The sequence below is a fragment of the Scleropages formosus genome, chromosome 16, assembly GCF_900964775.1.
Source record: "Scleropages formosus chromosome 16, fSclFor1.1, whole genome shotgun sequence".
Taxonomy (NCBI): domain Eukaryota; kingdom Metazoa; phylum Chordata; class Actinopteri; order Osteoglossiformes; family Osteoglossidae; genus Scleropages; species Scleropages formosus.
In genome coordinates this window covers 9,675,365-9,698,824 of record NC_041821.1, presented here as the reverse complement: position 1 = coordinate 9,698,824, position 23,460 = coordinate 9,675,365, and the positions used below count along the sequence as shown (strand labels likewise).

At 45.8% G+C, this 23,460-nt stretch overlaps 2 protein-coding genes across 5 annotated transcripts in view; one reads left to right on the top strand and one right to left on the bottom strand.

The window, feature by feature from the left end:
• Positions 1–19,107, top strand: part of limch1a (LIM and calponin homology domains 1a) — an 89,680-nt gene extending 70,573 nt beyond the window's left edge. The window contains exons 11-32 of one of the 4 annotated variants that reach the window (XM_029258855.1): positions 41–370; positions 903–1,262; positions 2,898–2,936; positions 4,976–5,102; positions 5,487–5,644; positions 5,763–6,213; positions 7,385–7,702; positions 8,084–8,177; positions 8,854–8,951; positions 9,181–9,304; positions 9,595–9,651; positions 10,722–10,747; positions 11,377–11,490; positions 12,433–12,525; positions 12,902–13,063; positions 13,265–13,347; positions 13,529–13,644; positions 14,607–14,730; positions 14,889–14,972; positions 15,379–15,487; positions 16,179–16,281; positions 16,669–19,107. In XM_029258855.1, the coding sequence (XP_029114688.1) occupies positions 41–370; positions 903–1,262; positions 2,898–2,936; positions 4,976–5,102; positions 5,487–5,644; positions 5,763–6,213; positions 7,385–7,702; positions 8,084–8,177; positions 8,854–8,951; positions 9,181–9,304; positions 9,595–9,651; positions 10,722–10,747; positions 11,377–11,490; positions 12,433–12,525; positions 12,902–13,063; positions 13,265–13,347; positions 13,529–13,644; positions 14,607–14,730; positions 14,889–14,972; positions 15,379–15,487; positions 16,179–16,281; positions 16,669–16,694 (3,196 nt within the window). In that variant the 3' untranslated portion in view covers positions 16,695–19,107. The remainder of the gene's footprint in view (positions 1–40; positions 371–902; positions 1,263–2,897; positions 2,937–4,975; positions 5,103–5,486; positions 5,645–5,762; positions 6,214–7,384; positions 7,703–8,083; positions 8,178–8,853; positions 8,952–9,180; positions 9,305–9,594; positions 9,652–10,721; positions 10,748–11,376; positions 11,491–12,432; positions 12,526–12,901; positions 13,064–13,264; positions 13,348–13,528; positions 13,645–14,606; positions 14,731–14,888; positions 14,973–15,378; positions 15,488–16,178; positions 16,282–16,668) is intronic. The other 3 variants (XM_029258857.1, XM_029258856.1, XM_029258858.1) reach the window with 3 other exon arrangements.
• Positions 19,108–20,976: 1,869 nt separating this feature from the next.
• Positions 20,977–22,939, bottom strand: LOC108924453 (paired mesoderm homeobox protein 2B-like). The gene is made up of 3 exons (XM_018735786.2): positions 22,699–22,939; positions 21,717–21,904; positions 20,977–21,408 (listed from the first exon to the last, which is right to left on the bottom strand). The coding sequence occupies exons 1-3, from the start codon at positions 22,937–22,939 to the stop codon at positions 20,977–20,979; spliced, it is 861 nt and encodes a 286-aa protein (XP_018591302.1).
• Positions 22,940–23,460: the final 521 nt, after the last annotated feature.

Here is a 23,460-nt window from a genome sequence, read left to right as displayed (position 1 = left end):
ACCCTATGTGAAAGTAAGAGATTGGCATTTCCCATCACAGTGTTGCCAGAGCAGAGCTCTGCTCTCAGGAGTTTCAACCAAAAGCCAATGCAGCTGCCCAGCCGAACTATGACACAGCAGTGGTTGTCTGTGTGAATGTCCAGTCCGAAAATGAGGATGAGGAGAATGAAGAAGAGGAGCTGTTACCAGATCTGGAGAAAGATGACATGCATGCACGTAGGACTGGCATGTTTCAGAAGGGGGTTGGACCAGCCTTTAACAGTTTTCTTCCAATGCCTGGATCTCTTAAATACAAAGCCACACCTGTTGCTGGCCATGTGTCTACTTTCAGCAGGCCAATGGAAGAAGGGAAGGTGTCAACCCTCGAAAGGTCAGAACAAATAGTTCCCTTCCATTTATGTATCTGTTGTTTTTAGGCATGTGTCTGTGGGAATTCTGATGGTGAAGTTATTTAAAGCAGGACGAAGCTATAATGGTTAGCACTTCAAGGATATCCGACTTTATGCACGAATGTCTCCTACTGATTTCTCATTCAAAAAAAACATTCTTGATTTTTGAAATGCGGCAGGTAATAATACAGAACTCATTATACAGAACAGTTAGCCTAGACTGACATGGAATTCTAGTTAACCAGTCTTTTCCTTCAAAACAGTGGAAAATTTCTGTGAACAGGGAACATAACGGATAACATTTTATATGCCACGGATTTTGTTTTCACTTGGTGTAAATGGATTTAATACTTGTGTTTGGCTCCCTGCGAATTTCTTCCCCCTTTCCTTTTCTGACTTTTGATGTGTAACTGGTACTCTGGCCTTGGCTCGCTGTCCTCATGACTACCAGCTTCTAGCACCCCCCCCTCCCCCACCCCACACACACATACTTTAACTGGCTAATTCTCTTAGCAGTAGAGCAGGCACGTCCCATTCGATGGAGTTATGCCGAGAACCTAACACCGCTGCGATGGTGACAAGCCCTGTGACCTGGACCCCCAAGGGCAGCCCCGGAATGTCCAGAAAGCTCCCTCAGGTGGCCAACAGGGAGGAGGTGGACAGAGGCAGGAGATCGGCGTCCCCCTCGCTCGACCTGAAGAAAGATGACACATGGGCCTGCCGCACCCTGGCTTCGCCCAAACCCAGCACCCCCAGCCCCACGCACTTCCAGCCCATGCCGGCAGCCAACGAGGCTGGGGCAGTGTGGACCGGGGCAGAGGGGGACAAAGCGCAAAGAAGGCCCTCCTGGTTAGATGAAGATCTACCCCCAATGTGAGAGTCCCCATCACCTCTGATAACATTGCAAAACATGTCAAAATGTCTTAATTGCACAGGTTTAAGGAAGCCTCTTCCCAGTGTTTAACATGCCTGCTGCAGGTGCCGCAACCCTGCCTGCTCATTAACATGTTGACCATGCACTTGACAGCGGTTTTTCTTGGTTGCCAAAAGACCGAGTGCCATAAACACATCAGACAAGTGCACCCTGTGCTTGCGGTGAAAGCAGTGGTATTAAAAACCTGCCCTCTCTGCCCTTGGATTGTGCCTCTTCTTGCATGCTAGTATACTGGACAGCACACGGCCTCTTTTCAAGATCTCCTGAACAGAACGGATTGATTGAAATTCCATTTTCGTTTCATCAGTTTTTGCCTGTTGTAGTTATTGATTTGATTTGCATTTGTCTGTCAAGTTAAACACCCCTGGGTGTGTCCAGTCTGCATGTGACCGCACGGCTGCTCGCTCCAGCACGGCCTGGCCTGGAAATGGGAAGTTTTACTGGGGGTGTGTGGTCAGTGCCTCGAGGAGGAAATGGAAAGGCCTGTGTTTTCTGGCTCCGAGAAGAGGATGAAGATACCAACCAGTGCTTTCTGTAGTTGCTGAATCGTACCTCACCTTTGCATCCAACTCACTCTGCATGGGAACTGAGTGATAAATGGAGTATGCAGCAGAAAATCCTTTGTCCTCATAGATGCTTCTGCTCTTATTTTACTTGACTGTTTGGAGCATGTTGTGGATAACACGCAGGGAAGCCGGAAACTGACCCAGTTTAACCCTGCATGACCCCTGACCTGATGAACCTGGACTGGGCTGTGTGTGACGGATATGCAGTGTTTAAAAGACTCAAAATAGCTCAGAATGTATTCATACATCATGCAGGAATGAGGAAAAGTGTGTGTGTGTGTGTGTGTGTGTGTGTGTGTGTGATTTCAATCTTGTGTTCTTTCCTATCCTAGTATTCTGAAGATTTCAAAACACTTTGTGGTAGCATGGACATTTAAATATAGAACAGCCCAGAAATCAATTATCTTTTCAGAATGATATTAAGGCCTTTAACTCTGGAGGGTAATTTTGCAGTCTTGTGGTTTCCTGCAGCAAAACTGCAAGCATCAATTTCACTTCCACCACAAATTGGATCACAGATTGGTGCAGTTCTACAAAGAGGATGAAATGAGAACTCGACAAGCAAAATCTTTGACCTGACTGTTGTGTGAATAAGGAAATTACACTTTGACAATTGGATAAGCAATAAAAGAAAAGTGGAGCGCACATAAGTGTAGGACTGTCAAATACCACATGTGCTTTCTGACTGGGGAGCCTGCTTAGTTTGTGCAAGAGCGCCACCCAGAGCTTAGTGCTACGTACAGCTGCTTGGGTCTGTCCCCACGACCACAGCTTGCTGCTGCTCTTCATAACAAGCTCCGAGAAATGCCTGCCCCCTTTAGCCGTGGCATGTTCTAGAAGGTTCCATCACTCTGCCGTGATTTATCGTCTCCCTGACCAAATGGCTCGATGCCCCAGCGAAACACATCCATCGGCGTTTCCGTTTGTGTTTGCTCTCCGCTCTGTTTTGTGTGAACTACATCATCTGTCCTCTTTTTGTGCTCTTTTTTTTATTTTTGCCTTTTTTAGATTCAGCCACAGAGCTACTAATGTGTCAGATGACCCAGAGTAAGTCTGTTAACCCTATCCCCGGCGATGCTTTCATCTCCACGGACTAATCTGCATGCCTGAGTGTGTCCATTGGCTCCTGTTGCGTGCCAGCCTTACCATCATGCTCCGACACACACACACACACACACACACACACACACACACACCCACAAGTATAATAAATGTCAGTCCCATCATATCTTGCAACAGAGATTCTAACTGTAGCACATGTTTCTCTTTAAATACTGGTGACCCCCAGTATTTTAGGTATTAATAACTGCGATCCATATATAGTCCCAGGAAACATTGAAAACCCCAATACTTAGTTTTTCCTCTGAATTTTGCTCAACTTTTTGCATCCCTGGGTATATACTGCTTACTTGTGGTTTTTCCTGGGAAGCTGCAAACCACAGGTTCCCTTATAGCACACACTAGTTCATTGACTCTAGATGACCACACTTTTGAACTCAGTTTGAGAGATTTCTGATTTGTGTCTTGTAGCACAAAAGCACAGGCGTGCATGCGTTTCACTTCTCTGCTGAGATTTGCTGTTTGCCCACAGTCACCTTTTGAACTCATGTGAGCGGGTTCGAAGGACTGGCTCACCTGGCTCTGCCGGTCTGAGATGAGCGCTTTGTACGACAGAGCTGCATGCATTCCGGTAGAGCTGTTCCATCTCGCAAGTCCGCACAGTGGGATCTTCAGCTGCTTTGCTCTGATCATCTGCACACGACTCTGGTTGTGTGTCTGTTCTTGCTCTGTTGTTCAGCACATCAAACTTTGAAGTTTAGCCTTTGTTTGCTTGTTCGAGGTTATCGGGCAGTTATACGGGCTCACAGACTGACCCATACCAGGGGCCCCAGGGGGCTTAGCTTAATTCATGCAGAATGCGGGGCATTTCGATTGTTTGTCATATTTTTTTACATTGTGCAAATTAAACCCAGATTCCTAACTGATGAAACAATCTTGGACCTTGTTTCTGCTCTGTTATACAGAAAAACTTAAATTTAAAAATATGTTTGCGTTTAATTTTTCACAACTGGAAGTCGAGGCTCTGTTCTTAACTCACAAATGCAATTTGTGTAATTCTACCTATTACTATGTTACACAGTCCGGTTAATGATTTTAAGTTTTTGTCATTTATACAGCTGTATATTTTACTGAACCAATTTGCTTTAAGTGCCTTTGCCAAAGATACTTTCCTCTTATTTGAACTGAAAGCATTGATGTTACAGGTCTCTATTCTTAGCCCCACTACTTCACCTGCTGCCTCCCTGACATCTGGTGAGAGATGAATGGACCCTATCAAAGATCCCATTAAAGAATCCAATTCACTGTGTGTTCTCACTATTTGATTCTTTAGCTGAGACCCGATTTTCTCCGAGGACAGCTGTGAGGGACCTGCCCCCGTAACCTTCACTTGCACACCCAGAGCAAACACACAGACCGAATGTGTCCTAAAAACAGCTAATCTTCTCACTCAGCTGCTTCTCGCTGCTTTGGCCTCACAGTCCAGAGTTTATGCACGTTCATGCAATACAATTGCCCATTTCGAGTGCAGAATTCTCTGTTCCTCCATGTGGAAGTCACGTTTAGAGTGGTGGTCCAAAGAGTGGTTACTTTAACAGTGGCAGAGACAGAGATCAGAAGTGGGTCACACATTGTCTCAACGTAAGAAGAGTGTCCGCAGTTGCGATGCGACATTGCAAACACAACTGTACGTGCACAACTATTTTCAGCTGCACAATTTTGGAGGCACAGGTGCAGTCGTTTTTGATTATGTACCTTTGTGTATTGCATGAACATAACCTTCTCACTCCATCAGCCGCGGGAACGACCTTCACGAATTAACAAGAAGTAACAGAAGGGATTCTTGTTACAATCCTTTTATTCACAGGCTAAGTGCATGTTTAAGTGGTTCGAGCTGTTAGTTAACAGTCTTCCTTGCAGTTGTTCTCTATGGCTTACTGTAATGTGAGGTAGAAAGCTTCAAATGAAAACGTAGCGGCTGGATGTGACTGTGCCCATCCATCCTGTTTCCATGCATTCCTGCGCAGGAGCGTGAGCATGATCGACATGCGGTGCGAGGAGGAGGCCATGCTGCAGCCGCACAGCCAGACACGCCATGAGCTTATGCATAACCAGTACAACAAGATGCGGGAGGAGGAGGATCACTGGCAGGACGTGAGTGTCATGGGGCGGGAACAGTGCTGGTGTGGACTGCCATGCGCTAGATAGGTTGGCAAGGAAATGTTTCGCCCAAGGATCCTCCAGGATTTAATTTTTCGCAGAGTGAAAAATGGGTTCTGCTCTAGTTTACATTTACATTTATTCATTCGTCAGACACTTTTCTCCAAAGTGATGCACAACTCATGGTAAGGATAGCATTTAGAGTCCTGAAAGTACTCACTACGATGCTGACGGCAGTGGTAGCGATGATTGAAAGGCTGATAACGATGATGATGATGATGACAGTGGGGATCATGTCAGGGACTGTGATGAAAATGATGATGGCGATCATAACAGCTGCCATATCAATTCTGCCGCCTCCATTGGCACACGCTGTAGGACTTGGCCCGCTGGAAAAGCCGCAGGAGGAGTGCTTCCCAGGACCTGATCAAGAAGGAGGAGGAGAGGAAGATGATGGAGAAGCTGATGAGTGGAGACGGGAACCAATCGCACAGGAGAAGGAGCATCAAGACTTACAAGGAGATTGTGGAGGAGAAGTAAGTGTGAACAGCTTGTGGCCTCTGTATATCTCCTGTCTCCCATTTCCTCTCCCTTGTTTTTCACTATGGTTGAGGTCTCATGGTTGTCTGCCCTCTTTTGCCATCTCTGCCCCAGGGAAAAGCGCGAGCAGGAGCTGCACGAGGCATATCGAAAGGCACGTACCCCGGAGGAGGCGGCTGCTATACTGCAGCGCTATGCCTTGCGCTTCACCATCAGCGAGGCCGTGCTGGAACGGCTGCAGATACCCAAGCAGCCGGAACGCGTCCCGCTCTCCGAGCCCTCCGCTTCCTCCGCCCCCTCGCAGCTCCCCTCCACCGCTCCTCCATCTGCGGGCCAGGACGCTGGTACCATGAAGTACCTGCGGCAGCAGTCTGTGCCCGTGCCCAAGTTTACCTCCACGGTGGAGACCATGGTGGGCGGAGTCCCAGAAATCCAGGCCCAGACACAGGCTGATACCCCAGATCCTGCTCCCACCCGCACCGCACTGCCGAAGACAGTGCCACTTCTGACTCCCAAACCCTACACCCAGCCCAGGAGTTCTCAAACAGGGCTTAAATCAGTGAAGGTGAGGTGAATCTCTAATCTGTGAAACTTCGGGTTAGTGTGCTATCTTGTCCAGGATTCTAGATCACATGGATGGATTGTACTAGATGTATGATAAATGCTCTGTAGCTGGGGCAGCAGGCACCATAGTGGTTAGAGCAGTTACCAAAAGGTTGTAGGTTTGAATCCTGCCTCCTGGTGTAGTTTCCCTTAAGCAAGGTACGTATCCTGAATTGCTCCAGTGAAAGTCAGCAGCAGTAAAAATGGGTAAGACACTGTAAGTTACTTTGGAAAAGCAGCAGCATGAACTGTTCATATAACGTATCAAGGAATTTAAAAGGGGGAAGATTATAATGTAGGAGAGGGTTTGCCATATATTATTTCACCAGTGATTGTGGCGAGATTTATGTGCTTAGAATGTGTGCTGTATAAGCCTTAATGTTTCCATACATGCTGTAAGTGTTTTATATAACTGGATTTTGATTGGAGCATCATGGTGCTGTGTTGTGTCCAAACCTACATCCGGATTTTCTGATGAAGTGCAGCACTGCAACCGACTGTCCCGTGAATGTCGTGCTGATTATTCACAGATGGAGGGAAGATCGTTTCTTTCTTCATCTCAAGTGTGGGAGTGTCTTGTTGAAGCACAGCGGAGCTTTGGGAACTGCCAGCTGTGCTGTGTTTTTCGCTTCCACAGCCAATAAGTGGGCCTGCTCTTTACAAAGTGCGGTCCTTGTGACACAAAGACCCACACAGGCCGACTGACCGGCTTCCATTCGTGGCCAGGAGTCTTGAGGAACTTCTTAAAGCTTCTTTCCCTAGAATTAATGAATTAATTTAAAGCACTTTTGCTGCTGCTCAGGTCATTCAACCCTTTAGGATGTATGGGTCTTCTGGTCTTCTGGAATAGTCTAAAGAAAGTGTTAGTAGCATTGGTGTAGTTTTGTCCTCATACAATAAGCCATTCCTTGTACCACGGAGGCGTATCTTTCAGCGTTTATGTTTTGTGAATTTAGCGAAGGAGAACAGACTCCATAGTTCACGATCCACTGGATGTGGTAGCATTTGTGATTTTTTTGTTAGCATTCATTGCTGGGAAATCTGTCATGATGTAAATGCAGACATTGAAGGACTGAACGTGAAGTTGTTAGCTCCAAGAGCTCTGCTGACCCACCTGCTCCTCCTGACTGCAGGCTGATGGAATGGTGCGTGTAAACGGAGAGGCGGGGGAAACGTCGGGAGTAACGAGGGACATCATGGACCAGAAAAGGACTGAGGGAGCATCCCCGGTAAAGTCCACGGTTTTCCTGACACCTTCCCTAGTTGAGACTCCGGACAGCCCCAGAAAAGAGCCACAGGAGCTGAAGGGAAATAATGAGCTCATTGGGGCCCAAGAGGGCCCCACAAACAAAACCCCAGAGGCGGGGCACCAGGAAAGCAGCAGCGCAGTGATCCCCCCAGTGTCCGCAGCACTGGACCCTGCTCCTGTCCGACCCACCTACCTGCCTACGGTAAACACCCCGCACCACCAGTATGCAGGGTGCAGTTACTTTATCCCGTACTAGACTAAAAACTCATCCATTTGCATGATTTATCAGTTTGGACTGGTGAACATATTTAGTTTTAATGCAAAACATTATTTTGCTGCTTAGTGACAATTTTATCTAACGCTACTTAAGTCATTTATTGTCAGGTCTGATGGTTATGGAAGCCATCATTACAAATACCCAGCTATAGAAAGGATACCTGTATGACAACCAGATGGCACAGCTGTGTATTTCTCATAGTGTTGTGCCCTACAAATAAGGAGCTCCTTCTTCTCCTAGAGAACATTTGTGCCGGAGGGGGTGTATCTTGTGAGTCACCAAATCTGTGGGTTTATTGTGCTACAGAGTGGGCTCTGCACAGAGACCACAGTTCATGCTGCAGCTCCTGAGGAGGGAGAAGAGGAGGACGAGAGAGCTGCTCAACAGTCACCAGTAACAGGTGATTCCCGTCTCTCTTTCCTGGAGGAGACCCACCGTCCAATGGCCCCCCTCACAAGTGCCGACCGTTTCAGACTCTCTCTATAAACACACGTTGTCCTCGTCTCGCAATATATGCAGCCTATAACAACTCTTGTGTCAGCTGTCTTCTTATCATCATCAGTCTTATATTTTGTTTAAGTCCTGATGTTTGGCTGTTACATCTAATCACGACTGCTTGACAACATGAGCTCGCCACACTGCTACAAAGCACCCGTTTTTGTTTGTGATTCCATCCGTGTTACTTTTTTTTTCAATGAGCAGCAAGCAAAAAAGTGAGTGTTTTGGAATGCAGAATGACAATGCAATTGTAATACTGTACTGTGTTCATATTATTATTCTATACTAGTATTATTTTTAGTATGGATAATGTGTGAAATTAATGAAAATATGTATCCCTATTATACAATGTTGCGTTCATGGATGCCAATTATTGATATTTCCTTATGGTTTATATAATACAGTAAAAGGGGGCTCACAGCAAGGTGAACTGACAAGCTCTTTAAAAAGGAGCCCCTTGATAACTGAAGGACCACATGTATTGAGTATTGTGTAATATGTATGGGATTGCATACTACCGTATACGACACGCTCTTCGCTCTCCCTCGATCTGATGCCTGGGTCCGCTGTGGTTACAGAAGACAAGCAAGAAAAGGAAGCAGAGGATGAAGCCCCGACCCCATTGACAGATGTGGCCCAGAGCCTGGAGACCTCTGACATGTCCATCAACACACAGGTGGGTCTCAGCCCACGTGGCTCAGCAGACAGGCAGATTCAGCAGAAATAGTGCTGCGCCGCTGACAAAAAGCACAATAAGCATCAAGGCTGTCCATACAGCTGTGTTACAGTCTGATCATTTAGTGTTAGGAAACAAGGGTTTCTTAGTTTCTCTTAATGTTTATTGTAACACCCTCACAGTGTGGTTTGTAATCCTTGTTTACCTCTTTATGTCTTTCCACACTCAGCTTAGTAGCTCATCAGACACTGTCCAGATGGGAGAAGACGGAGAGCTGTCCATCCTATTTGCTCCAAGGGGAGCCAAAGCGATGCCACCCAGCACCCAGGTGGCCTGCCAATCACCTGGGACAGGTAAACTCCTGGTCTTACCACAGCTTATACCAGGTTGCTTTTTACTCATGGGAATTTTAAAGTGAGCATCACCGAAAATGAGGTGAGACAGGGTAAGGCAAACTCCTGTGAGAGGAAAGCTGGTGTCGCTCTTAGGTGGTTCAGACATCCTTGTTCTTTAGACTCTCTGATTCTGCTGATCTTCTTATTTTTTCCTTCTTGTTAACGTGCCAGTTGGTCAGCTCACGATTTTGATATCTATTTCCCCTTTTCTCCTCCGCGCCCTTGACTCGTTCTCGGGCGTGGCGTAGAGTTGGCTTACAGTGCCGATAACGCTAGGTTACGCTGGGAGTTCTTCACCCTGCCAGGTAAAACCCCTCTCTGACTGGCTGGGCACCGCCCAAGCGGGCGTCCTCATAGGCTAGCTGGCAGTGTGTGGTGACCTTCCCACCGTCTGTCCCTCCTCAATCTCCGTCCCCTCTCCCTCCTCCCTTCTGTTCTCGTTGCCCAAATACAGTATGAGCCGCCTTAAAATACTGTATATATCTGTATGTCCTCTCAAGGCTTGTCCAGTCATAGTGCTGTAGATGCTACTTTTGCTGTTTGTTTCACTATTTTTCCCCACTGTTTATCATGGTTCCACTTTTTTAGTACATCAAAGTCTGTTCTGTGATGCAATACGTGTACTAACTTTGCGCACCTATCTTGCCTTTTTTATATTTCCGGAGCGTAACCGTCCCCGTAGGCTGGGTTTGCATAAACTGCTTCGTAGAAGTGTATCACACTGATGGTTGAACTTCTCAAATATCTAATGACTTGTTGAACCGCTGAGTGTTAAGCCCTGCTTGGAAGGATAGCCTGAGATGGACGGGGCTGAAGGCCATGGACCATCGTGCCGGTGGCGTCCCTTCCCACATCACCCAAATCCCCAGTCCTCTCTTGCCTCATCTCTCTGTCCCCCGTCCCACCAAGCTGAAGTGTGGAACTGCTGAATTGGGCATGACTGGCTGGCTGAAATGTCGTAGACTTCGTCCGTACCACGAATGGTGTTTTCCTACACTCCATACTTATGCTGTCAGGCTCAGCTTCTGCAGTAGATTCCCTATGAGATGGTTGAATAACAGAACAGCAGACGACTGAACAGAGGAGAGAGGGTTCAGTCAGTACATGACAATTCAGCTTTCCTTGACGTCTGGGTTTCCTCATGTTGCTTGATTTTTGATGTCACTGAAAAGTCCAGTGTCTGACATAGCTTTGTTTTTCAGTATTTATTTCACCGCTGTACCACCGACTTGAGTGTAAATCCCGTGGTCTCAGCTGTGCTCTAGATCTGGGCTCACGTGTGTAACTGAGAGCAATTCAAAACGAAGAGAGTTCGTTTCTGTGTCCGAATGTGTCTCAACGTCTTTAACTCATCTCCTTTCGTTTTTTTTAACAGATTCTCCAGAGAAGGATCCTGTGAGTGTAAGTAACCAAGAAGGAGGTCCTCGCTCACAAAGTACTCAGCGGTGCTGTTTTCAGCTATAAAATGATGCTAAACAGTTTGGAAAATTAAAATAATTTCAGTGTTTTTTCTCATCTGGTTTTTAGCATGCATATGTATGTATACGTATATATGTATAATTCACTTCTCAGGCATGACTGTGACTAAATTTAATGCAGATCTATATTTTGGGGCACCGTTTTCACTGAACATCAGCTACCTACAGTTGACTGGGCTTTCGAGAAAGAAATTAATGTATCGTTTATTCATTTTCCCGTTGTCATGCGCTCTCACAAATCACTGCCTCACTTGGTACTGGGTGGGATTAGCAGAAATGTATAAGACAGTCAAAAGTCATAATAAAAGAATTGTGACCAGATGAGGAAAAACGCCAGTAAGTGAGGTGTGACCTTCCTGCTCTGTTTGTTCTTTCTGTTTTTCTTCTGTGTGTTAGAACAAGTCGCTTCCGTAGTAAATGGCAGTACTGAGACATGCATGTAGAACTGAGTAGTAATAGATGGTTGCTCCTGTCACCTCCCCTCTCTCTTTGTGCGCTGTGCCTGTGTTTGTGTGTGTATCTGTGTGCGCATTGGGGTGCCCGTCCTGTCAGATCCCCTCCCCAATGTTGGGTCTGGTCAAGCGGGTCGACCACTGGTCTTGGGACCCAGAGGAGGAGCGCAAGCGTCAGGAACGATGGCAGCAGGAGCAGGAGCGCATGCTTCAGGTATATGACCCCAGCTCCGGGGCCCCCCGCAACACCCGGCCGGCACTGCCCTGCTGCAGCCCCTGGGGGGCCCCGCTCTCCCGCTTGAGCCTTGGCCACATTGGCTTCTGGCAGAAAAAAAGAAACTTGCATGTGCGCTCAGATCACGCTGCCCTAGCCTGCCCCACTTCTGCAAGCTGCTCCTGGTCCTCAACCGCATCGTTCAGCCCCCCTCCCCCCAGCCGATTCGCCTATTTTCACAGCACGTTAACAGAAAATCCTCCTCCCACGGCTCTAATGTTGCGGCATGCATGTCATATTTCCGTTCCCGTTGTTTTGGGCTGTGCTCAAGGTCCTGTCCGGCACTGCCCAGCAGGTGACGTTGTGCATGGTCTGTAAGGCAGCGCCTTTCTCCAAGACCATGCATAACATCTGCGAATGTCAATCAGGAAGACACTAACACAATATGACAATTTGAGAAGTGCACACCAGACAGCTCGCTCGGGTGACCTCGGCTCTGATTGCTGCCGCCGTCATGCTGCGTGTTCAGCTCTCTTGACCCCGCATGCTTCAGCTGACACCTGAAAAAAAAAATGCTCCTCAAAGACCAGGTACAGAAGAGATGCAGGCAGAGATTGTTTGGTTCCTTGGATGCCCTGTTTGGTGCACCCTGTGTGTGTTACGTGTGAATAGAATGGCAGAGGCTCTAGTTGTTTGTCTTTTGAGTGTCTAGGGCTTTCCTTCATGTTTTTCACTGTTTTTCCTTCCATTTCTGTCTGTAGACACACAGGCGTCTATTTCGTATCTGTCCGTGCAATGCAAGCGGCAAGCGTGTGCTGAGCTCGCCGACCGGCCCGTGTCTGAAGCGGTAGGAGGCCAGGTCGGCCGGGCTCGTGCACATGCGGTGACCCTCCGTCCAACTGTCTGTGTGATCCATCCCTTCTTCTCTGTGCCTGGTGGCAGGAGAAGTACCAGCGTGAGCAGGAGAAGCTGAAGCAGGAGTGGGAGAAAGCGCAGAGGGAGGTGGAGGAGGAGGAGAGGAGGTACCATGAAGAGGTGAGCACCGGGTTCCTGCTGCTAACATGTCGACCTCATGTTATGTCCCTTCAGGTTTTGCTTCTTCTCTGCTCTTTTCTGTTACCAGCGAATCGGTGATTCTCTTCTCCGTGCTTAGTGCTTTGCTGAGTGATCAGAGCTGAAGAATTGAGCTGTTCCATTATTGATCACATGGCAGCTCTGTTGTGCTGGTCTGAGCTAACGCAGTGGTGGGGCATGTTTGCTAGCGTTCCAGGCTGGAGAGAACTGCTTGGGTTGGAGATGATGGCGATGCGTGACCGGGTTGCCTATTTTATTACGTCAACGTGACTGAGGCAGAAAGAGAAGGTGTGGAGGGTCATGTGACGCTTTGATTGACTTGCTCCTGCTGCTGCAGGAGAGGAGAATCCTGGAGGAAACCGTGGCCCCACTGACCCCCCGTTCATCCGCTTTGCCCTCCCCCATCCGCGTTGACCCGCCCATGCCCTCCAACCCACAGGATGCCATCGTCAGGTCGCTGGCTGACTGGGAGCGCAAGCAGGAGCTGCTGGAGGAGCAGGTGATGAGCTGGGGGGATAGGAGGAGGCACAGCCCCAGTATGTACAGCAGCTACTGTGGTCACTGCAAGACAGTCAGAAAATCTTGTTCAGTATAATGATATGCAGTACAACACAGATACAGGCTCTAGAGGAGGAGAAGAAAAATATAGCACTTGCAGAACTGTGTTCTCATCGCTAATTTTACCCTGTCGCATCTGCAGAGAAGGGCGGAGGACAGCGGGCACGACACGAGAGCTGAACACCTGGCCATGGGGAGCACAGAGTGTTTGCGCCCCGCAGAAAGGTCCGTAAACAGGGGTTTTACAATCCGACACTGCCGGTGTTGCAAATGTGTGTGTCAGTGTATTACCTTCACATTGCCAGTGGACCTGAGAACTAGTCTCGCCTAATGCTGGAGTATCTGTCCTTTGAGTGGAGTCTTCCACGTATGGATTTAAAGTTTCTGTTCGCGGCACCTCATGCAGCTCAACCCCACAAAGCTTGAGCCAGACAGAAGCAGTTGCAGAGACTCTGCAGAATGGCCAAAGAGCCCCAGTGGACCAGGGCCAGACCACCGTGCCTCAGCTTCAGTTCATCCAAGGTGAGACCTCAGCAATGTCGCCCTCTGTGGGTGGAGAAGAGAAATTTTACATTGCGAATAGCCCTGTGGAGGCTTTCCTGGGTAACTCTGTACAGTAAAATGTTTCACTTGTCATCCTCGCTCTGTTTGTGATTCAATATTTATAGCATCTTTCTGACTAGAAATACTCAACTCGGCAAACAAAGTGCATTCTCCAAGTACAGTCTGTTTGTCCGATGCCACCATTTAAACTGGGTGGCACGGTGGCACAGCGAGCAGCCCTGCTGTCTCACAGCACCTGGGTGGTGCGAGAGGACGTGGGTTTGATCCCCGCTCAGTCTGTGTGGAGTTTACATGTTCTCCCCTTGTCTGCGTGGGTTTCCTCTGGATGCTCTGATTTCCTCCCACACTCCAACGACATGCTGTTCAGGTTCCCCCACAGTGTGTGAGTGACAGAGAGAGTGTGTTCCACTGATGTAAGGATGAGTGAGCCAGTGTAAGTAGTGTATCTTGCAGTGTAAGTCACCTTGGTGAATAAGGTGTGTGGGCTGATAACACTACACAGAGTCCATTGTAAGTCACTTTGGAGAAAAGCATCTGCTAAATATGTAAATGTAAACCAGCATGTATTACACTGGTAGCTACATATAGAACTGATAGAGTACAACATTTTTTAAAACATTGCATTAACAATGAGATTACATGAGTAGCATCATATAGGATTGAAAGGAAATACAAAGTTAATTGTGACAAATGACATGTTGTGAATGTATTATGTGGTCAGGAGATCCAGAGAGAAGTGAGTCCGAAACAGATGTGCTTTGAGTCCCTTGTTGAACATTGAGAGGGATTCATCAGGCAGAAAGAACTGAGGAAACAACTTGCTTTTTACTTTTTTATTTATGCTGTGGTGGGGCGATGAGTGCTTCACTGTTTTGTAGATTGGTCTCAGCATATTTAAGTCTGTTGCCGTCTTGACCCAGAGGCATCATGGAGCAGCAAGCCGCCCCAGAACAAGCAGCCCCAGCAGGAGGAGGTGTGGAATAAGACAGCCTCGCTGGACCGAAACTTGAGTACCCAGCAGGCACAGTCTGGGAGAATGAAACGGTGCGTGCATGTGTGAGGGCCGCTATCCGTGTGTTCGGGTGAGTTTGCGTGTGTCGCTAAGCGTGAAGGATCGCGGGTATGACCGAGAGCGTTCGTGTTTGTGTGCGTGCGCTTGCTCTGTGTGTTTGATTCTGATTGTTTAAGCTTGCTGTCTCCAGGTCTGGATCGTGTGAAAATGTAGGGACAAACCCATCTCAGTCATCCACATTTTCATCTGCCATCCAGTCCCAGTCTCCCAACAGGTACGACCCTCACCCAGTGACCCTTGCAGCGTAGCCCCCAGCCCCACACACCACACACACCACTTTGACTTCCCGGGTACAGTCGTCGCTTCTGTTTCCTCATTATAAACCCTCCTCTCTTGAAGTGAGCATAATTCCTGTCCACTGTGCATTTTCCTGCATTTTTGTATCATTTCGTGTTCAGAAAAAAAAGATATATTTGTGTTTCATATTTATCTGTGTCAATTAAGAAATTGCTCTGAATGACTTATTTTGAACAAATGAAGACTTCGAAAAGCATGAAAAGTGCACTTTGCAACGTCACATCATCTGGGACAGAACACATCACCCTGCCATGGTGCCGCTGACCATCGAGTCCGAGTGTGTCGTCAGCGAGTTATTTCTACTAGAGTGTCGCCCCCTGCAGGTCAGTGAGTGGAAAGAAGCTGTGCTCCAGCTGTGCCCACCCCTTAGGCAAGGGAGCCGCCATGATCATCGAAACTCTTGGCCTCTATTTCCACATTCAGTGCTTCAAGGTATGTGCAGCCTGTGTCATTTTGGTGCTCACGTGTACCTATGTAACCCATTTTGTCTTTAATTGAGTGATGTGGGTTTTGAAAACAGTGCCAAACTAGGGGTCTGTGTGTAACACACACACACACACACACACACACACACACACACACACACTGGCCTCTTGTCCCGAGCGGGATCGCAGCGAGCAGGAGCCCAGCCCGGCAACACAGGGTGCGCGCCGGGAGGGGACACACACAGGACGGGATGCCAGTCTGTTGCAAGGCACCCCCAGCAGGACTCGAACCCCAGACCCAACAGAAAGCAGGAGCCGGCCAAGCCTGCCTCACCCCCCCCCATATGTAACAGTTTGGAGATAAAGGATGAATTATTACTATGGTGCTGATAATTGACCATTTATGTAATCAGTAATGCACTTTACTTATAAATTGTGTGATTCATTTTAATGTTTTTAACAATTTAATAGCAAAGAAATACTGTAATGCAGGGTTTGGGAAGGTCAGTGTGAAGGTTTCTTTTCAACTTAAATATCTGATTAATGAATGTAAAATAGAATCCTTTACATTTATGATGAATGTGCCCCACTCTTGTCTGAGAATGAGAGATTTATTTTGCCAGGGACAGTCCTTCTGCTTCTCTTGGAACTCCCTGAAATGAAGTTTAGCACTTAACTTTTACCTCCCTCTGTTCCAGTGTGGCATCTGTAAGGGACAGCTGGGGGACACCAGCACCGGCACGGACGTGAGGATCCGAAACGGACTCCTCAACTGTCACGAGTGCTACATGAAATCGCGCGGTGAGCTACTGTACATGCACAACGAGCGAGGTATTTCTTGCCTGAGCTGCGAGAAAAAGCCTTCGTAGTCACCTGCAACTGTGATCACGGTTCCTTTCAGCTAATGGATGTTGATCGTGCCGTTTTTATTGTTATCTTACATAAGCCTGAACTCCTCTTCACAGAACCTTAGACTTGGCATAGCACCGCTTAATTATCAAAGGAAGCAGAAAAACCATGATTATGGGCTATTAGTAGCACATTTGCAGCTGTTTCCTATAACAGAAATAATTCCTATACGTCACGATTTGCCACTTACACCAAAGGATTTTTACATGAGAGTTTTAATCATATTGAATCATAACTGTTATAAAAAAAAAAACAGTTTGTCTTCTTGTTGTTCTGCAGCTGCTGGTCAGCCCACCACTTTGTGACGAGGCGGAGATAAAGGAGGATCTGCGTCGGAGCATGTTTGTTGACACCTGTATGTATGGACAATCGCCAGCAGGTCACCATCTGAAATGCCTTCCCAACGTGTGGAGACCGCGACCATTTTTCCTCCAGCTCAAACTAGAGAAAGCATTAGGATGGCCCCCCCAGTGGTTCAGGATGAAAAAAAGAACCCCACCCCCCAGTTTCTTCAGCAGGATTTAACAACCATGTCGAATTTCTTTGTGCTTGGTATGAGATGTTTGTTGTTTTTAGAAAATACAGTGTAAAGAGACCCTTATAAAAAAATGCATAATTTCAATCAAATTTCACAGTGCTTGCAACTAAAGAATCCCTTATACCTATGTTGGTGTTTCCACACCAACAAAGAAGTTCTGTAAAAATAGTCGAATGGTGTTTAAACACTGTTTGATGCTTGCAGTTTCATTGAGTGGTTGGTTGTAGCGTGACTGAAATTGTAATTGACATCTTTATCATGAGAGAATATTTCACCGTAGGTCCTATATAGTATATATAGGTACATATATATGTGTGTGTGTGTGTGTACCTGTGTATATATATAGTATGCACATCAGTATCTCTGTGTGATACTATTCTGCTTCCTCTTGTGACAGGAGTGCTCTTGTCGTAGGTTCAGTGTGTTGAACATGGGAACTGCTTGCAAAGACCGGAGCTCCTGTCACTTAAGCTCTGTAGATAATGCGCTCAATTCTCTGCTTATGATAGGCGGACAAACTGCGCTGCCCTCGGTTGTTTGTGCTGAAACGAAAAGGGCCGTTTAACACTCGCATCACTATAATGAAACATGCATCCTGATGTTGGGTAGCTGAATATGTGTAATGCCTTAATCATACAGTCATAACGAATCCAATCTTATGATCTTATTTTCATTTTTACCTGATATTTTTTTTTAGCATGTTTCACCTACATTTAACTTTAAGGAGGTAGACAGCTCCGCTTGATTTCTTAAATTGCGGTGGGTTTGTTGACTCTTTTTCAGTACCAGAATTCCTCTAGAACGTTTTTCCTGGTTATATTTCCTTTTTGAATCCCATTCAGTATTTAACCTGCCTTACAATATATGATGAAGGCAGCTCATCTGAGGTTCCTCTAATTTTTGTGAGCACACAGATTTATACGTCCATAATTGTTTTATTTGTCATTTAGTGAATAAACCATCTTATTTCTTTACTTTTTGCTTGTTTTAATTATGGTGAGAATGAATGAACCCACTAACGTAGCAGTAGTGTATTGAAATATGTTGCATGGTTTCTCTTACAGTAACATTTCTCTGGTACTTTCAGGTATTTTCCATCACTCCTCCGTTTCAGATGACTGCAGATTTATTTTACTCTCCAAGCTTATTTTTAGCAAACATTGCATTGAACATGTGCCTTAGGAATGCAACTGATTGCACACGTTGTGTAACCTGATGTTGGGTCTGAAAAAAGAAATCCAAAGATGATGTCTTTAATTTGGGACTTAATGGCAGATCAGGTTTTCTCCAGGCAGACAAAAAGACAAGGGAAAGTGATCTGCACTTTATAGTCTGCTGATGATCTGGCCCAGTTTTGCTCATGCAAGACAAATACAGCTCTGTCTTTTAGCTGATCCCTATTTAGACACCTGAGTGAGCATCTCATAAGGTTCCCAGTCAGGAATAAAATGCAACACATCTAATCTAAACTGATCATATTGATATTCGTATTAGGCCTATACAGTAGCCTATGAACTGCACAAAGAAACCAATTTCATGTACAACGATTAGATATATTTTAGGGTAATCCTTGCCTGAGATGGTCAATCGTATAAAGTTTCTCTTCTTTTCGGGAAAACACCAGGTAGTCCTGTTTTGTGCATATGTGCGTGAATGTTTTTAAAGATCCTGAAGCACAGTCTCTCCTCTACGACATGTTAAAATTCATTTAGACTAGTTACTAGTTAACCATTGCTCTGCCCTGCTCTAGCTGCCAACTTTTCCTTACAGGTTTTCTGAACCAAGTTAAGGTTTTGTTTCCCACAACTTCTAGACCACTTGATGTCCAGGATGGATTTTTTTTTTTTTTTCTTTTTTTTTTTACACAGCTTTGCTATTGAAAAGTTTTATTTGTTCCTGTTCTGCAGTATTGATTCGGTTCTGTTTATGTATTATGTTTACTTAAATATAAATAAAGATATGAAAGAAAAGGGGGGAGGGGAAGAAATAAGGCAATAATTTCTGTGTGTGAAATGTTTGGAAGGAACAGTTATATGGTAAAAAATGAGAATGATACTTGTGTTTTAAGTTCTGTATTTATTGTGATATTGCTCTGAAAATAAACAATCAGAATTTAATAGATGAGATGTTCAAATGCAATGGCTTTTATAGCAAATGTATGTTTATAAATAAAGTTGAAAATGCGGCTTGTCTTTTCATTTTTTTTAAATTTGCTTTTATGCATGCAGTTTGCACTAGAGACGTGTGTTTTCCAGCTTTGCCCTTTTGAGATGTTTTTTGCAGCAGATGTGTATCAAAAACGCTCGTCCGGGCGCTCTCCGTGGTCCTGAAAGTATTAAATCGCAGTAAAAGACATGGGAAGTGTGATGAGACACGGTTTATGTGAAAACAACAATATGGAAAGAAAGGAAGTACTGACAGATCCCGATTCATTAATTGCCATTGGTTTGTTTGTTATTTATTTATTTTATTTATTTTTTTTTATAGTTTATCGTTATAAAAATGATGTAAAATAAAAACATTCCAGAGAAAATTTAGTTTCACAAATTAACCACAAGGTGTCCCTAAAACACAACTAAAGAGAGAGCCTGCGTCTCACCAGTCACCTAATCGATTGGCCAGTTTCTATAGTGATCGATGGATAAGTCTACAGCTTTCTCCCAGATAAATAATGTAGATTCTAGAATGTTGTTTATCTCACATTTTACTCAAAGATGTTTAATAATAATAATAATAATAATAATAATAATAATAATAATAATAATAATGTTATTATTGTTAATGTGATTATTATTATTATCATCATCATCATCACCATCATCGTCATCATTTCCTAACGTTTGAACATTTGAAGAACGTCCTACCTGTAATATAACAGTAACGTTTCATTAAAATGTTCAGCTGTGGGATTTTGATGCTGAATCAGCGAGGAAAAAACACGCAAACAGACACGGATTAACTTTGCTAATTATTTTATTATCAACAATCAGGTCAATGGTACACTTTTGGAAAACTATATGCACATGTAGAAATATTTCCTTCTTAAATATAAGCATTCATTATACCTACATATAAATAAATTTAAATCCTGGAACACAACGTGAAATGCTCACATAAAAAGGGGGGAAAATAAATGTAATAAAATCTGAAAGAGGACATGCAAATGAAAAAAAAAATGTAATAAATACAACGTTTTGTATATTTTTTGTCCTTGTCGAAGAAATAAACCCGCAATGACCTTTTTTTAAAACTTCAAAAACACTCTTCATAAACTACAGGGTAGACATGTCCTATGGTCAACTATAGAAGACAAATTTTTATACTGTATTAACACTATACAATTGAGCGACACAAACACAGTCGTAGAAAGACACACAAAACTGTTAAGTATTTCTGTTTATGGTGAAATATGTACTTTTGTGCCTTTGGTGAAACGGTATTTAAAACATATAATTGATAATTATGAAAATAATAAGGACGTTTTCTTCTTCTCGCACTGCCCTATATTGAGATAAAGAGGTTACGGTCGATCATCTTAACCTCAAATTGAAAATGGCTTGGAGATGAAAATAAACGATTAAAAATTAAAAAAAAGAAAATACACTGTGAATTAAAGCATCTTGTATGAAACAAGGAATATAGTGATTAATGTCTTACTGTACAAGTTTAGAAAAAAAACTGAGAAATAATCCAGCCTGTTTCTGTTATTCGCCCTCATTTAAAGACTCAAGTGCTGAAGACACACCTCAAACGTAAGAAATAAAATGAACCTGTAAGTAACACAAATATTGTGTTATCTGGCTCCTTCCTGGAGAACCTGGAACAGACAGCTAAGCAGGAATGGGGTGATTTGCCCCTCTCCTCTCCTCTCCTCTCCTCTCCTCTCCTTCCCTCTCCTCTCCTTCCCTCTCATCCCCTCTCCGCTCCTCTCCTCTTCTCTCCTCTTCTTCTTCATCAGTCCCGTCTTGTGTGTTCGGACATCTCCCTCAGCCTTGGTCAGTGCAGCTCCCAGGGTGACATCTCTGAACCCAGGGTGACACGTGGAGCCGTCAGAACATGCTGGTTTTCACTAAGGCGGCTTTGGCTCCGTTCTGCCTTTGCAAGGAGGACAGTACGCTGGCGAAGGGTCCACCTAAGGAGTCGGGGATGGATGTGATGGTGCTGGGGGTGGACGCCCAGCCCTGGCTCGGCGCAGTAACCCCCAGACCTCCAGCTACGGACGTCTTGACCGGTTCTACCGGACCGGCACCGCCAGGGTTAACCTGTCCTCCGGTGGGACTGGGTCCTCCACAGCTGGGGTTGGGGTTGGGGTTTGGGTTGGGACCCCCGGTGCTATCGGGGTCGGTGGCTTTGGGCTCTTTGCTGTCTTCATCCCTAGAGTCCGACTTTTTGCCCGATGATCCGTTCTTGGCAGCCGCAGCAGCAGCAGCCGCAGCTCGTTCCTGTTTGCGGAACTTAGCTCGTCTGTTCTGGAACCAAACCTTCAAAACGGTCGAAAATGTCCGTTATTACATGCAACAGCTGGCACCGTGTATCAAAACTGAAATCGGATCAAGGGACTCCCGTAAATATAATAATAATAATAATAATAATAATAATAATAATAATAATAATAATAATAATAATAATAAACGTTAGTCGAGCACTCTTGATGACACAGCCATTGTACATATGGTTTGTGCCACAAGGTATCGCCGGGATATACTGTACGCGGTTCGCGGTATCCTGTCAAAAAAGGCGCATCCGATTCCTGGCTAAAATTGACGCGCGTGTCAGGCCCGCGACACACCTGCACGCGGGCTTCCGTCAGGTCGATTTTGAGCGCGAGCTCCTCTCTGGTGTAGATGTCGGGGTAGTGCGTCTCCGCGAAGACCCTCTCGAGCTCCTTGAGCTGCGCGCTCGTGAACGTGGTCCTGATGCGGCGCTGCTTGCGCTTCTCGTTCAGACCGCCGTGGTCCGTGAAGAGCTTGTAAGGGACTGGAGGGGGGCAGTGGGGCGGGGGGGGAGGGCGAGAAACAGTAACGCACCGATGTCTGAAAACAAGGTAAAAGGACAGCGTTGGTCGAAGCCCAGAAAGAAGCTGTCCCATTAGAAATATGAGTTCATTTTCGAATTGCCGAAACTGTCCTCGCGGCGTGTTCGTCAACTTCTGAAGGTCGGCTGTCCAAGTTCATCATGGAACGACACGATACTGTGTTTCAATCCCCTTTAAACTTACTGTGGAGATCCGCTATTGGAAGCAATAAAACAGAAAAAGCATGATCGCTCTTTCGATTGAATAAACCCTAACAGCATTGTCGTGTGGGGTCAGATGAATTAATTAAGCATAAGAAAATTGTTTTTTATTTTTTTCCACATTCGTGTCATAAAAGGGAGCAACTTGTCTTGTCGCAGCGTTGCCCTTATTCTCCGCGGCTCCTCTCTAGCTAAAGTACAGTGACTATAATGAGCTTTCGCTCTCTGGTTATTTAATTATTTTCTAAGCTTTACGTCTCATCGCAGTGTAAATAAATTATGCCTATCATTTTGGCAGCTTAAAGATAATTTTGTTGGCGGTTCGAGTGTGACTGGGATAGTGTAACCTCCCCCCCCTCCCCCTCTCTGTAACAGAATTACCTCTTGCCTGCAATCGCTTCTAACGTGATAAATCCTTTCATTTGTGTAAGCAAATTTCGTTTGGTAAATACTAAACACATTTCCATTTTCAAATGCAATCAAGGCCGTCCTATATACCGGAGGAGAGCCTGGATGAAGGGAGTGGGGGGTCTTACCTGCGGCGTACGGGCTGCTCTGGTGGTCCCGCAGCGTGCCGAGACTGCAGGATCCCGGGGTGAGGGAGGGACACCCGGAGGTGGCCCCAAACGTGGTCCTGATGGGGTTGTACTGGAAGCCACCGGCTTGGCTGCAGGAGCTGAAGTCCGCATAGGCTGAGGCCAGGCTGGAGGTGTCCATCCCGGCCATACACGACTCGTAGGCAGAAGAATTGAGGTAAGAATACTCCATCTTATACATTTGAGAAGGTTCAGTGGATTAAAAAAAGCTGCAGTCTCAAAAATCAGAATACGTCTACCCGAAATACAGGGGAAGAAAGGAGAGTCTTGGAGCGATAACGGTTTTGATGTTTGTTTTTGGAGGAGGCTGGACTGTGGGTAGATGTGCACTGCTCGGCTCCTGCCTCAAAACTGGCCTCCTTTATAGGAAGGGCTCCTTGTTTTATGAAAAGCCTCCTATGAGGCGCTCAGCCCCAGGTCTCCAGAGCATATAGTCCTCATAATAAACTTGGCTCTTTCCACTTGGACAATGGCAAAGCGGTTGGTCTTATTGCTGGCGCTTTTTTACATGACAATAACTCATCAGTCTATTGGGCTGGCACTGGGGGGGGGGGGGGGGGGGGGGGGGGCGAGCTGTCCAAACCGCCCCTATCATTGATTCCCTGCATCTCTAATTAGAATTTAATACCCCACCATTACGCATCGACTCCCTCCATCCTCTCTTCTAACCATCTCCCTGCCCTTTAATTCAATCACACCACT